The 14231-nt window shown below is 42.5% G+C and overlaps 1 protein-coding gene across 3 annotated transcripts in view; it reads left to right on the top strand.

Annotated features, from left to right (window-relative positions):
- The first annotated feature begins 912 nt into the window (after positions 1 to 912).
- Tnks2 (tankyrase 2) overlaps positions 913 to 14231 on the top strand; it is a 56341-nt gene continuing 43022 nt past the window's right edge. For 2 of the 3 annotated variants that reach the window (XM_029472446.2, XM_029472447.2), the window contains exons 1-3: positions 935 to 1419; positions 9782 to 10006; positions 13351 to 13446. In XM_029472446.2, coding sequence (XP_029328306.1) covers positions 1221 to 1419; positions 9782 to 10006; positions 13351 to 13446 — 520 coding nt within the window. In that variant the 5' untranslated portion in view covers positions 935 to 1220. Of the gene's footprint in view, positions 1420 to 9781; positions 10007 to 13350; positions 13447 to 14231 lie in introns of all 3 variants that reach the window. The other variant, XM_021151390.2, reaches the window with a different exon arrangement.

Here is a 14231-nt window from a genome sequence, read left to right as displayed (position 1 = left end):
CTCTTCTCTACTCCCCTTCCCATGCCCTAAATAAACTCGATTCTACACTACACCCGTATGGCTGGTACCTCAGGGGTAAGAAAGGGATGTTTCAGCATGGGCCTGCCCAGGAATCCTTCCCACCTCACCATACCTGGCTCTATAAAACACATCCTTGCTGGTTTTTTTTTTTAATAAAACACAATAAACACGAAAATGAATTGTGCGCTTGTATTCTTTGATCACAGACAGAGAGAGGGAAAAAAAAAAACTTTGGAAAACTTTGATGTGTATTCTGTACCAGCACCTCGACCACATCCGGTGCAATGCTGATTTATGTATAGATCCTTGTCAGCGCTGAGCTAATAATTTACTATGGGAAACGGAGCTAATCAGAGCCACCCCACCCCCCAATTGTTGCTTTAGAATTGAGATGAACTTCCTTCGCTTTCTTGATTTATCTGGGGGTCGCTCATCCAAATTTCTCAGTAAGCGTAACGGATTCATTTCTGAGAAGACGCTTATAAGAAAAACAAAAGCAGATGCGGAGAATTAAGGGAAGAGACACTGTAAAGAAGGCAGGAGGGGGAAGGGGAGAGAAATCTCCCAGGGGGAAGGTACGGAAGCAACACTGCAGAAATTTTCCACGCTAAAACTTGCACAAGAAAATGCATAATCAAAACAAAACTTCCCAAGATTCGTCTTCGGCAATGAAACTCGTCTCGAGAAGTCTAGGCTTTAATAAAAAGAAAAGGCAGCAAGACCTCTCGTTTTCAGCAGAGGTTCTGTAAAGATGGCGGTGGGCCGAAGCCCCTTCTCTTCCCGCAGCCAAAGGCTCTCCATGCACATTTCCCACAAACCCCTCCGCGCGGCTCCGCTTGCCCAGACTGGCCCGGCCGGAGAGCAGCCACTGCGCACGCGCGAGCCGACGTCACGCGCGCTCCCAGGACCCGACCGAGCTGGCAGGAGTGGTCTCGGCCGCTTCCGCCGTCGCGTCGCTTCGGGGCTCGGCGGGCGGGTTCGCGCTGCCTCCACCGCGGTGGGGCAGCCGGGGCTCACGGAGCCGAGCCGGGGGCGCGCGGCGACGCGGCCATGGGACCGCGCCGACTCTGGTGACAGCGGGGAGCGGAGCGGCCCGGGCCCTGAGCGCGTCTCCTGCGGGGGGCCTCGCCCTCCTGCTCGCGGGGCCGGGGCTCCTGCTGCCTTTGCTGGCGCTGCTGCTGGCGGCGGCGGCCCGGATCATGTCTGGCCGCCGCTGCGCCGGCGGGGGCGCGGCCTGCGCGAGCGCGGGGGCCGAGGCCGTCGAGCCGTCCGCCCGCGAGCTGTTCGAGGCTTGCCGCAACGGGGACGTGGAGCGAGTCAAGAGGCTGGTGACGCCGGAGAAGGTGAACAGCCGCGACACGGCGGGCAGGAAGTCCACCCCGCTCCACTTCGCCGCAGGTAAACGCGGGCCCCGCGGCGCCTCCCGCACGCCCCACCTGCAGGCTCGGGCTTGCAGGCCGCAAGCCGCGCGGCGCTGCCCTGTCTCCGACCTTTCCCCGGGACTCTCACCCTGGCCGCCCGCTCTCCTCTCTCGGGGCTCGTGATGAGGGTGGGGTGAGCGTGCTCTCGGGAAGTTGTTTTTGAGGTTATGGGTTGTTTGTTTGTTTGTTTGTGTGTGTGTGTGCTGGGAGGGGGGAAGCTTTGTTTTGTTTTACTGTATCAACAATACCTGCCCCGACTTCCGGTCTTGTTACCCCGGAGGGCCTCTGCACACAAGAAAGGCTTAGTAAGACCTTGTGATTTGAAAGAGTAATTATCTCAAAAAAATAAAAAAATGGACCCATCTTTTCAAGTTTCATCGACACTCTTAGTAATCCCTTAAATTCTAGCGGCCGTCGTAAACTGAAATTTTAATTTAGGAGTTGTTTTATTAGCTATTGGCTCATTAGAGTTAATTGGATTAGGTTTCTGGAGAGACTAAAACCGGAAATGGGCAAGTTTGGGAGACCTGAGATCTACTTAGGCTGTGTGTGGGTGGCCTGTGCCATACTCCCACACAAGTAGGGATGGAAAGTAAGCTGAGAGACAAGATAGGACACGCAGTTGAGCTTGGATCTGGGATTTTGAGTCATCCTGAGATTTATTGTAGATAGTTTGGAGTTACTTTTAACTACTGGGTTCTCTTTGTGGTACCAGCGTGTTAAAGTTTGTTTGTTGAGGTATTTATTTGAAAAGGCCAGGGATGGGAACCAACTTAATGATTATTCATGTTAAGGACAGATTGTAACTTTTTAACCTCATAATCAAATAAGATCCTCATAGCCTGGTAACATTTGATACAGAGTGCATCAGAATTGTTTAGCAGTTCTTTATATTAAAAAAAATTTTTTTTAGTTTCTTGTGTTCCTTAGGGGCAAAAATGGTAGACAAAAGAGCATAAACAAAGATTTGTTTGTTTGTTTACAGGCATTGATTTTACAGTTCTACCAATTGTAGGTCTGTTTGCTTTGACCTATCCTATTTTAAAATGTATGTACTGTCAGAAATCATGCCTCCTTAATTGATTGCCGGTTTGGGAGCAAGGGAAAAGTTTGGGAAAACCACAATTGGGCAGAAGAGAAACGGCCTGTGGGCACTGAGAAGTGAGAGCATGAAGCCAAATCTCTGTTAGCAGTGTTGCCTTGCTTCAGCCAGTTTGAATTGTCTTGCTTGACCATTTAGCCAACCTATTTGGCAAGTGGTCACAACCAAGTGCTAGATAATCCAAAGGGATAAGGTTACTTAGATTATGTTCACTTGATAAAAATAGCCAAGGTCGATCTTAGTTGCCACCTTTCAAGAATTCGATGTACTCGTGAGCTCATGTCTGAAAATAGTAGTATTTTGAGGTGCGGGTTGGGGACTTATGGTGTGACCTTGTTGCTCTCACACCATCCCACCCGCAGCTCTGCTCCAGTATGCCCCCCTCCCCCCCACCACACGGATGGAATATAAGACCTTGCACGTGCCAGACAAGTGTTCTGGCCTCTGAATGAGGTAGATTAGACCCTACCCCTGCCACAACATATTAAAGAATATTTTACATGTATTGTATATTGTTTCTCCAGATTGAAATGGGAATTTAAATATTATAGAGAGCAATTCACCACTCAAAATTCACCTATATTGCCAGTTACAGGTTGTAAAATTAAGAAGTTAAGATGTAAAAAGGAAATCATAAAATAATTACTAAAGATACTACGGAGATGGCTCAGTGGATAAAGTACTTGCTTGCCTTGCAAACAGGAGGGCCTGAGTTGAGATCCCTGGCACCCACATAAAAAGGCAGTTAGTTCTGTTGATGCACACTTAGAGTCCCCACACTAGGAGGTGGAGACAGAAGGATCCTTGGGACTTACTTGAAAAGCCATGAGCCCCAGGGTCAGTGCAGTGACCCTGTCTCAAAAATTAGATGGAGGAGAGCCATTGATGAAGATGCCTGCCCTGCCACCCACTCGCAGGCGCAGATACACCTAGCCTACCATATACACAGGAAAATAATCACTAAAGAATTGATACTAAGTCACAGTTTTAAAAGTCTTACATTTAAACCCTGCATAAAAAAAATAAGGAGCTTTAAAAAAAAGATGGCTTTGTGAATTTTAAAATCCAAATTATTAGATTAATGAGGCACTAATCACTAATGAATTTATTCCTTTTCTGGATATGGAACTAGAACCTTGCTTGACCCTACTAGACATATGTGCACCTGCTGAGCTATAGTCTCAATCAGCCCTGGCTTTTTGTTTTTTGGTTTTTTTTTTTTTTTAAGATTTATTTATTTTCATTTATATGAGTACCCTGTAGCTATCTTCAGACACACACAAGAAGAGAGCATTGGATCCCAGTACAGATGGTTGTGAGCCACCATGTGGTTGCTGGGATTTGAACTCAGGGACCTTCGAAAGAGCAGTCAGTGCACTTAACCCCTGAGCCATCTTGCCAGCCCTGTTTATTTTTAAGTAAAGTTGCTCACCAGCATTTTCTTTGTGAGTTACCATTTGTGTTTATGCAAGCATACTTTTGGATCCTCCTCTGTAGGTGGTGGTACTTGATAATTGCCTGACCAAGCAGTTACTTGTGTTTGTATTTTATAGAGTTAGAGAAGCAAATTCATTCTTTTACAGAAAAAAAAAAAGAAAGAAAGAAAGAGCCCGGCAGTGGTAGTGCACACCTTTAATCCCAGCACTCGAGAGGCAGAGACAAGCGATTTCTGAGTTCGAGGCCAGCCTGGTCTACAGAGTGAGCTCCAGGACAGCCAGGACTATACAGAGAAACCCTGTCTCGTGGGGCGGGGAGGGGGGAAGAGTTAGTGCTGAGAATAAGAATTATTAAAATAGCCAGTTAAAGTTTCGAGGTTTAATTAAGGAGTCAGAGGTTTAATGTCAGTAGGAATAAGATAGATCCATGCTACAGAAAAGGAAAAAGGGGTTTGCATTTCCACCCTGGCCAAAAGAAATTAAAAATCAACCTTAATTTAGTTAATCATTTGTCACTCCTTAGAGGAATTAAGTTCCATTAGTGATAAAGATACAAAAATGGATATTTTTCTTCTGTCAGCTGCCTCTTATTATTGGACTAGGTTATATACTTCTGATATGATCTTTAAGAAATCTTTATAAGGAAACAAACAGAAAAGATTTCCTTTTCCATCTCTTCTTTTCCCTGCCTCCAACCACACAGATTCAGGATATGAATTGATTCTTTTCTTTTTCACCAACAAGTTCTTTTGGTGAGACTTGGCCTTTCTATAACCACCTTTATGAATGCTTGTTATAGAATCGTTCTTCTAAAAGTGCATATTTTAAATGATTTTACAATGAAGAAGAATACTAAACTAATTTTTCCTTATTCTGATTCTTTTACTCTGCAATTTAGTAAGCCTTTTCTAAAAGCATTTCCTCCAGGTGGGTTCTAAAAGATGCAGAGGGGCAATAGTAGAACGAAGGACACATGAATGCCAAGAGGTGATGGATGGCAAGAGAAGACCTCATAGCAGTAATTTACTGTCTCCTTAAAGATTTCCTTCTTGGCTTCTTGGTACCATTCTAGCTTTCTTTCTAATACAGGGGTATAGTAAGCAAACATCAACAAACTATTAAATGTCTCATCCTCTGAAGTACTCCAGGAAACTAAGACATTCACAGTCCTGGTCCCTTATGGAATTAGCATCCAGGAGCTGGGTTTGGTAATCAGCCCTAGGAGACTAGGTACAACGAGATTGAATTTAAAGCTAGCCAGGCGCTGAGACACTGTACAGAGAGAAAGATGAGTATATAGACTAGGAGATTACTAACCCATGTATTAGATTACAAATTTTAGTAAATGCCGAAACACTGCTATGAAGAGCAAAGACTGAGTCCCTGCTCTTATGGTGCTTTCATCTTCACAAAGGAAGAGAGACAGCCAACCAGTGTTAGATGATAACAGGTGGCCTTGTTTGGGTGGTTACTTTTTTGGGTTTTTTTTTTTGTTGTTGTTGTTGTTGTTGTTGTTTTTCCCCCGAGACAGGGTTTCTCTGTGTAGCCCTGGCTGTCCTGGAACTCACTCTGTAGACCAGGCTGGCCTCGAACTCAGAAATCCACCTGTCTCTGCCTCCCAAGTGCTGGGATTAAAGGCGAGCGCCACCACCGCCCGGCACAAAATATATTTTAAGTGGAGACTTAGTTTACTTACTGGTTTATGATATATACCAGAAGAGTCTCTAACATAGTTGCTGTTTCCTTACAGTTTTTAAGTGTTTAAATGGGTCAGGAAGACCAGGATCATGACTCCTCAGACTCTTTGGAGAGAGCATTCCCAGCAGGAAGGAGTAGTGAGCTGTTGAATATTGTTGGCACGTCTAGTCAAATACAGACAGTGTCCTTTGGATTTGGGAATGTGGCATAGTAAGTGACCTTGTCTAAAGCAGCTATGAGAAAGAAGCAGAAGCTGCTGGATTTGAGAAAAGAGGAGGAGATAAACTATGAAGTATCAGAGCTGAAGATGTGAGTTCAGGAGGAAGACTTTCTATGAATGGAAGAAATGAGTTTGGATGGACTCTAGGGAATTCTCTAATAGAGATAAATGGTAGAGATTGATGGAGGACAGGGAGAGCAGAGGATTTGAGAAAGTGAGGAGGGACTTAAGTATATTTCCCAAAATATAATAGGATATCAGTATTCTCTAATTAGCTTCATTAATATTCATGTCTGGCTTCATAGTACTCCAGAGTAACTATCTCCAGCTTGGACCAGTTTCCTGAGTTTCAGATCCACAGAACCTACTACTTAACTGCTACTTAACTGGGCATTTGTCCCATGAGCATCTCTCTCTCTCTCTCTCTCTCTCTCTCTCTCTCTCAAGGTTTATTTATTGTTATATGTAAGTACATTGTAGCTGTTTTCAGACACTCCAGAAGAGGGCATCAGATCTCATTATGGATGGTTGTGAGCTACCATGTGGTTGCTGGGATTTGAACTCAGGGCCTCAAGAGCAGTCAGTGCTCTTACCGCTGAGCCATCTCTCCAGCCCTCCCCCCCCCCCCCCCCCCCCAATAAGCACTTCTAACTAAGCATTTCCAGAACGAGACCTTACCTACTGCTTCAGTTAGGGCTATTACTGTGATGAAACACCATGACCAAAAGCAGTTTGGGAAGGAAAGGGCTTATTTTTGTTTACACTTCTACTGCACAGTTGATTGCTGAGGAAAGTCAGGAACGAAATTCAAACAGCAGGAATCTGGAGGCAGGATCAGAAGCAGTGTGCTTACTGGTTTCCTCAGCTTGCTTTGCTACAGCACCCAGAACTTTGAGCTCAGGTAAGTGGCACTACCTCCAACGGACTGGGCCCTCCCACATCCATCCATCCCTGAGAATCTGCCCTACAACTGCCTGCAGCCAGATCTTACTGAGGCAGTTCCTCAGTTGACATTTCCTCCTTTCAGATGACTCTAGCTTTTGTCAAGGCCACAAAACAGCAACAATAAAAACAAATAGCTAGCACACGCCAACCCTGTGCACTCTGTATCTCAATCAGATTAGCCAGTGGAATCTATTGACTTACTCTGCCTTCTCTCTTTAGTTATTTATAGTGTTGTGTGCAGTAGTGAAAAGATTGGGAAGCCGGGCGTGGTGGCGCACGCCTTTAATCCCAGCACTCGGGAGGCAGAGGCAGGCGGATTTCTGAGTTCAAGGCCAGCCTGGTCTACAAAGTGAGTTCCAGAACAGCCAGGGCTATACAGAGAAACCCTGTCTCAAAAAAAACAAAAAAAAAAAAAAAGAAGAAGAAGAAGATTGGGAAATTCCCCAATCTTTCCAGATCAGGGTGGAACTAGTTAAACTTATTCCAGTAAAGAAATTTTTTACTAATGGGCGGTAATGTCTAAGTTATTAATAATTTTTTTAAGATTTATTTATTATTATTCGTAAGTACACCGTAGTTGTCTTCAGACATATACTAGAAGAGGGAGTCAGATCTCATTACGGGTGGTTGTGAGCCACCATATGGTTGCTGGGATTTGAACTCAGGACCTTCAGAAGAGCAGTGTTCTTATCCGTTGAGCCATCTCTCCAGCTCAATAGATTTTAAAAGAAAAAAGGAATATGCAAATAACATCTTAAAAATGGTGGAATATAAGTAAAAATATGTGCAAAAAGCAATAAAGAAAAGAATATGTGAGAGGCTGGGAAAAGGAATGGGAGGAAAGAAAGCCTCATAGTATGTGAATGCAGCACAGCTTTACCCACTTTCCTTGTCTTACGGTGGGCACTCGGTCATGTCATGTGATTGGGACAGTAGCCATGGCAAATCTTCACTTTGCTATCTCCTGTCTCTCTAGTCTTTCCATTTATTACATACCACCAAAGTGATTGTCCTGATCAAACCTTCAGTGCTAGTGATCTACTATAGCAGTATTGTGAATTCAGGCTTCCTCAGGTGGCTCATATATACAGTATTTTCTTTTAAGTTTATGAAAGAGAAAGCTACTCTCAGTGCCACCTCTGTGCCACCACTGGGTATTTGACAGTAATCATGGCAAAAGTTACTGGACTCACAGATAAGATTTCGCTAAAATCTGCTGTCTGAAAAATACAAGTCTGGGCTGGAGAGATGGCTCAGCAGTTGAGAGCACTGACTGCTCTTCCAGAGGTCTGGAGTTTAATTCCCAGCAACCACATGGTGACTCACAACCATCTGTAATGAGGATCTGATGCCCTCTTCTGGTGTGTCTGAAGACAGAGACAGTGTATTCACGTACATGAAATAAATAAATCTTAAAAAGAAAAGAAAAATACAAGTCTGTAGGCCAGACTCTAAACACTACCTTGTGAGTCCTGTAGGTCTTTTCAAATTTTCCTCTGATTGGTAAGTTGATATGTATCCTGGCTGTCATGAAGGATTTGCTCTTTTGTCTCTTTAAAACAGATACGTTTGGTTTCTTAAACAACAATGTGTCTTCTTCAAGTTGTTTGCTATTGAGAGAGGAGAAATCTAGCTACAAAGAAAAAACTGAAACTGTGGCTTAGTTGCCTAGCATTTAGGAAGCCTGGGTTTGATTCTCAGGTCATACAAACAGGGCATGATGCTGCACTTGGAAGGAACAAGAGGATCAGAAGTTTAAGGTCATATTTGGTTACATAGCAAAGTCAAAGGTAGCCTGGGCTATAAAAACCAAAGGAGTTGGGGGAGGCTAAGGAGGTAGATGGCTCAGTGGTAGAAGCACTTGCTGTGCAAGTGTAAGAGAACCAGAGTTTAAATCCCAGCACTCAAGTGTACAAAGAGAAACAAACAGGGGGCACAGCACTGAATAGGAGAGCAGAGGAGGATGGCTGGGACTGGCTGATCAGTAGCTTAGCTGAGGGAAATAAAGAGAGGAGTGGCAGAGCAGGACATCCAGTGTCCTTAACGCCATGCGAAGACGCACACAATACCCATCTTTCCCACAAAAAAATACTGGAAAACTCCCTCCACCTTCTCCCTGCTCCATGGCCCCCAAATAAACAGCTAACCTCTTCAGCACAGTTTCTTTCGTTTGCAGTCAGTTTTCCTATCAACCTGGAAAGACTGTGCCACATCCATCTAAAGAAGGAGCCGAGCAGTGGTGGAGCAGCGGTGGCACATGCCTTTAGTCTCAGCACTTGGGAGGCAGACAGGTGGATTTCTGAGTTCAAGGCCAGCCTGGTCTCCAGGGTTAGTTCCAGGACAGCCAGGGCTACAGAGAAACCCTGTCTCGAAAAACCAAAAAAAAACAAAAAACAAAGAACAACAACAACAAAAAGCCTACCTAGAAAGAGGTTTTTGTTGTCAAATAGCAAAACAAAGAGATGCATTTCACTTTTGTCTTACCATATGAACAAGTACAAGCTGTAAGCTGGTCTTGCTTTGTTTTGCATCGTGGTATCTTGCTGGAGCAGAAAGGGGTTCTTAAGACTTAAGTCTGTCATTTATTAGGTATTTACTTACATACTTGTTACGTGCATGAAGTGTCTGTCTGAAAATGTGTCACATTAAATATGCAGAGCTTGGTATTTACAATTAGAAATGTCATGTAGTTGGGAATCATTTGGGATTTGAGGTTTGGGCCTTTTGTAAGTTTCTCTGTTGTTAGTAGCAGCAGCAACTAAAAACCTAACACTAAGCTACTTACAGGGAGAGACCTTTGGCTGAAACATTAAGGTTAGTTGTATATATTTCAGGTCACCTTTTCAACAGTCCTTAAATTGTTAAACTTGTTATTTCCCATTCTAAAACATTTTTTGCATTGCTTGTCATTTATCTTGGTAAATTTGTTTTCTTGTAGGTTTTGGACGGAAGGATGTAGTTGAATATCTTCTTCAGAACGGTGCAAATGTGCAAGCACGTGATGATGGGGGTCTTATTCCTCTTCATAACGCATGCTCTTTTGGTCACGCTGAAGTAGTCAATCTTCTTTTGCAACATGGTGCAGACCCAAATGCTCGGGATAATTGGAATTATACTCCTCTCCATGAAGCTGCAATTAAAGGAAAAATTGATGTTTGCATTGGTAAGCCTTTATTTTTCAGAATTTTCTAGAAATTGTAATAATTCTGAGTCTAGATTAAGTTGCTAGTGTCATCTTTCTACCAGGCTGAACTTACATTTAAATCTGTTTATGATTTTTTTTCTAACCTTTTTATTCTCTAACCCTCAATCTAACCATTTTTTTGAGTGTCTGTTTTTAAAATCTTAAAATTGTGAGAAATAGGAAAAAATGATTCTCTAGAAACCTGTGCTCTCTTGAGAGATAAGGAGCATAAAGAAGCAAATAAAGGCAGCCGAGCATGGGGGCGGGTCTTTATTCTCAGCACTTGGGAAGCAGAGTCTGGTGTATCTCTAAGTTCAGGGTCAGCCAGAGCTGTATCGAGAAACCCTGTCAACAATGGTATAATTTAATATGTTGGTTTATTTTTGTCACTTTGACAACAAGTAGAGTCACCTGGCAAGACTCAGCCCCAGTTGGGATTGCCTACATTATATTGCCCTGATTGTTAATTGATGTAAGGGACAGCCCACCATGGGCAGTTCCTTCCTAGGCAGTGAGTCTGGGCTTTGTAAGACAGTAGCTAAGCAAACACTAAGCAAGTGCTCCTTTATGGCCTCTGCTTCAGGTCTTGCCCTTAGGCTTCTGCTTCCAGGTTCCTCCTCGGCTTCTTTTGATGATAGAGTGTAACCTGGAAGCCTAATAACCCTTTCTTCCAAAGACCAACTTCCTTTTAGTCATGGTGTTATTCCAGTAACAAAAACCTAAATAGAATAATTAGCCAGATTCAGCCCTCAAGGCTCAGCTTTCTGGGATCTTTATACTGGAGAAAAGTTAGAAAAACAGGAAAGGACTTTATGAAGAACTCCACTTGTGGCTTGAAGGTCTTGTTACTGTATAGGAATATATAAGCTGCCAGACTGGCCTTGACCTTGCCATTCTTCTGCCTCTAACTTATAAAGAAGCTGAAGTTTTAGGCCTGAGTGACCACATCCAGCTTAGAGTAATGATATGGGTTAGGTAGAGTGGATGTGTTAGGAAGACAGATGTGTAAGAAGACAGGAAATAACCTGTGAAGGTAACCCAGGAAAGCAGCAGTTAATGGAATGCTTAGGAGTCCCTTCCAGTCCATGGACCTCGCAGGAGAGATGGGGCTTGCTCAGCAGCTTCGTCACTGTAGAGAATGCCTGAGAAGCCATTGGAGATTTTTATTTACTTGGTGATTACTTTTCCTGAGCCAGACAAAATTGGGTTTTGAGGTCATACCTTAGCATCATTTTATTTTTCATGATGCAAAACTGGAATACTTCAACTCCTTAGTAGCTAGAAAGCCATATTTAGCACAGTTAACAAACTGGTAGCTCTGTATAGCACTTTTGTACCCCAAGTCCCCATTCATTTTATCAGTCACCAGCTTTGGTCTAAGCTAGGTAATTTACAGAGATGGCAAACTGGATTACTTAATGTCTCTCTGCCCGATTCCGCTTTGTTCTGTGTTAATTTAGCCACTTAATGTCCTGTGCTCTATCTGTTCTTTGAACCACATCTCTGGTACCTCAGTCTCAGACTTAGAAATTTTTAGCTTTAATTTTGTAATACATAGTTTCCAAGTATAGTTTATAGAGCTATAGAGTCCATTATAGTAGCTGAGGACTTAAAGTGTAGCTGGTTCAAATTGAGGTATACTATAAGAAGAAAAATACATGCTGTATTCAAAATCTTAGTACGAAAAGATGTCAAATGTTTAGATTTTATGCTGATTATACTGAAGATAGTAAAGATTTTGGCTATATTGATATTGGCTTAATTATGTTAAAGTTTTTAGTATAGCTAGTAGAAAGTTTAGAGTTACTGTTCACATTTCTCTTGAGTTACAGAGTAGCAAGAAATACAAATTAGCCTTGTCGTGTGTGTGTGTGTGTGTGTGTGTGTGTGTGTGTGTGTGTGTGTGTGTGTGTGTGTGAGAGAGAGAGAGAGAGAGAGAGAGAGAGAGAGAGAGAGAGAGAGAGAAGATGGGGGTAGGGTAGATAACAGTTCAGTGGTGGAGTGCTGCCCTGCACATGAGAGACCCTGATAGGTTTGCCTGTTTTCCACCAGCTCCTTATTTTTAACTAGAAGTCTTGGCTTGTCTTTATATTACAGGTAACAGTAGAATGTGCTAGTGTGAGGCTCCTTTATAGAGTGTAGCTGGATGTGTTAGTGCCTCTGATGCCAGCACTCGGGATGCAAAGGCAGGCAGATCTCTGAGATTGAGACCAGCCAAGACTATATATATAGTGAGACTATATATATATATATATATATATATATAACTATATATATAGTGAGACTATATATATATATATATAGTCTATATGTATATATATACCCTGAAAAAAGGAGTTGATATTTGAACTCAAAATTCAATGTAATTAACCTTTAAAAAAAAAAATAAAACTCAGCTGACAGTCATATCCCTCTGTTCAGGTATTTCTGAAGAGAAACTGTGCTGGCACAGAATATTTTACACTAAGCTTGGTTATGATGTATACTTAGTTACTTGATGCCTGTGGCTAACTACTGTACCTAGAAGTATATGGGGTCGGTAATGGCCAGCTCTGCGCTTTCCATTCTGTTGGTTGATTCAGTTCATTTTTTTTTTAACAAGTAGAAAGGTAACTAATGACCTTGAAGGAGCAGTTGCAAGAGTGACATAGCTATCCCATTTTCTTTTCTTTTCTTTTCTTTCCTTTTTTTGGTTTTTTCGAGACAGGGTTTCTCTATAGCCCTGGCTGTCCTGGAACTCACTTTGTAGACCAGGCTGACCTCAAACTCAGAAATCCACCTGCCTCTGCCTCCCGAGTGCTGGGATTAAATGCGTGGGCCACCACGCCTGGCTCCATTTTCTTTCTTTAACCAAAAAACAACTTAGGTTTTTCTATGTAGCCTGGACTGCCTGTCACTCACACTGTCAACTAGGCTGGCTTCTAACTCCCAGAGACCTAGCTGACTTTGCCTCCCAAGTGCTGGGATTAAAGGTACCACCATCACTGAGCCATAGTTTATATTTTCTTAAATTTAAACATTTACTATATTATGAAGATAGAAAACGTTTGTGAATTCTGTACTAAAACTTTTAAGATGGTGATGGTTTGTGTCTGTATGATATGGAGGGTATGGATAGGACACATACATGTATGGAGGTCAGAGAACAACCCAATGGGCTCGGTTCTCTCCTACCTTTAGACGGATTATGAGGTTTGCACGGCAAATGCCTTTACCCACTGAGACATCTTACTGGTTCCTGTGCCAGAGCTATTAAGAGACTGATTTATTAATTCAGATTGCCATGGTCACCATTTTTAAAGTAGTGCTGCTGTTTTTCGTAGTGCTTTTACAGCATGGAGCTGAGCCAACCATCCGAAATACAGATGGAAGGACAGCATTGGATTTAGCAGACCCATCGGCCAAAGCTGTTCTGACTGGTAAGTCTGTGTGCTCTTCAGTTATTGCAGGAGGAATGAAAATACCTGAGGGGCTAGGTAGACAGAAGCCTCCATCTTGCAATTAATGACCAAAAGTAGAATTTTTACTTTTCTGTTCACTTACTATTTTGCGATCTCTCAACAGTTGAATTTGAATCTTGCTTAAAAAAGAAAAAACTTGGTGCTGGAGTGATGGCTCAGTGGTTAAAAGCACTCACTGACTGCTCTTCCTCTTTACCCCCACCCCCACACCCCCCCCAAAAAAGATAAAGCTTTTATTTTTCTTGTTTTTTGTTTTGTTTGGTTTGGTTTTTAAATTTGCCTTTGTATCGGTGGGCAGGGTTTGATAATCATATGTTGCTTCAGGTGTTCAGGATATTTTTAAAATACTCCAAGTTTTTCAAACAATTAATATGTACCCCCTTATTTACTATTTTATTTTTAGTATAATGAATTTTTCTTAATGGAACCCTTTTAAAAAATCACTAATTTTCTTATAGTCATTTTAAATCAAGATTTGGGACCCATTTCAGTGCCATGGGTATGATTGTTATAGCTATAATTCGTTTCCTTGGTATCTGTTGACATGAGTACAGATCTGGTTAGATAGCGGGCTTGGTTTGAACTGTACCTATCTCATGTGGATTTGCCTTTATCCAGTATGCTATCCATTTAAGCAACTGCCATATTTATGGATTCTTTTTATAAATATTTATTTACTTAATTTCGAGAGATAGGGAATATGTATGTCCACATGTGTGTGCAGTGCCTAAGGAGATCAGAGT

This window comes from Mus caroli, unplaced genomic scaffold (genome assembly GCF_978045245.1).
Source record: "Mus caroli unplaced genomic scaffold, Mus_caroli_1 scaffold_20, whole genome shotgun sequence".
Taxonomy (NCBI): domain Eukaryota; kingdom Metazoa; phylum Chordata; class Mammalia; order Rodentia; family Muridae; genus Mus; species Mus caroli.
The sequence above is the reverse complement of the archived record's forward strand: the minus strand, read 5'-3'. Positions and strand labels throughout refer to the sequence as shown.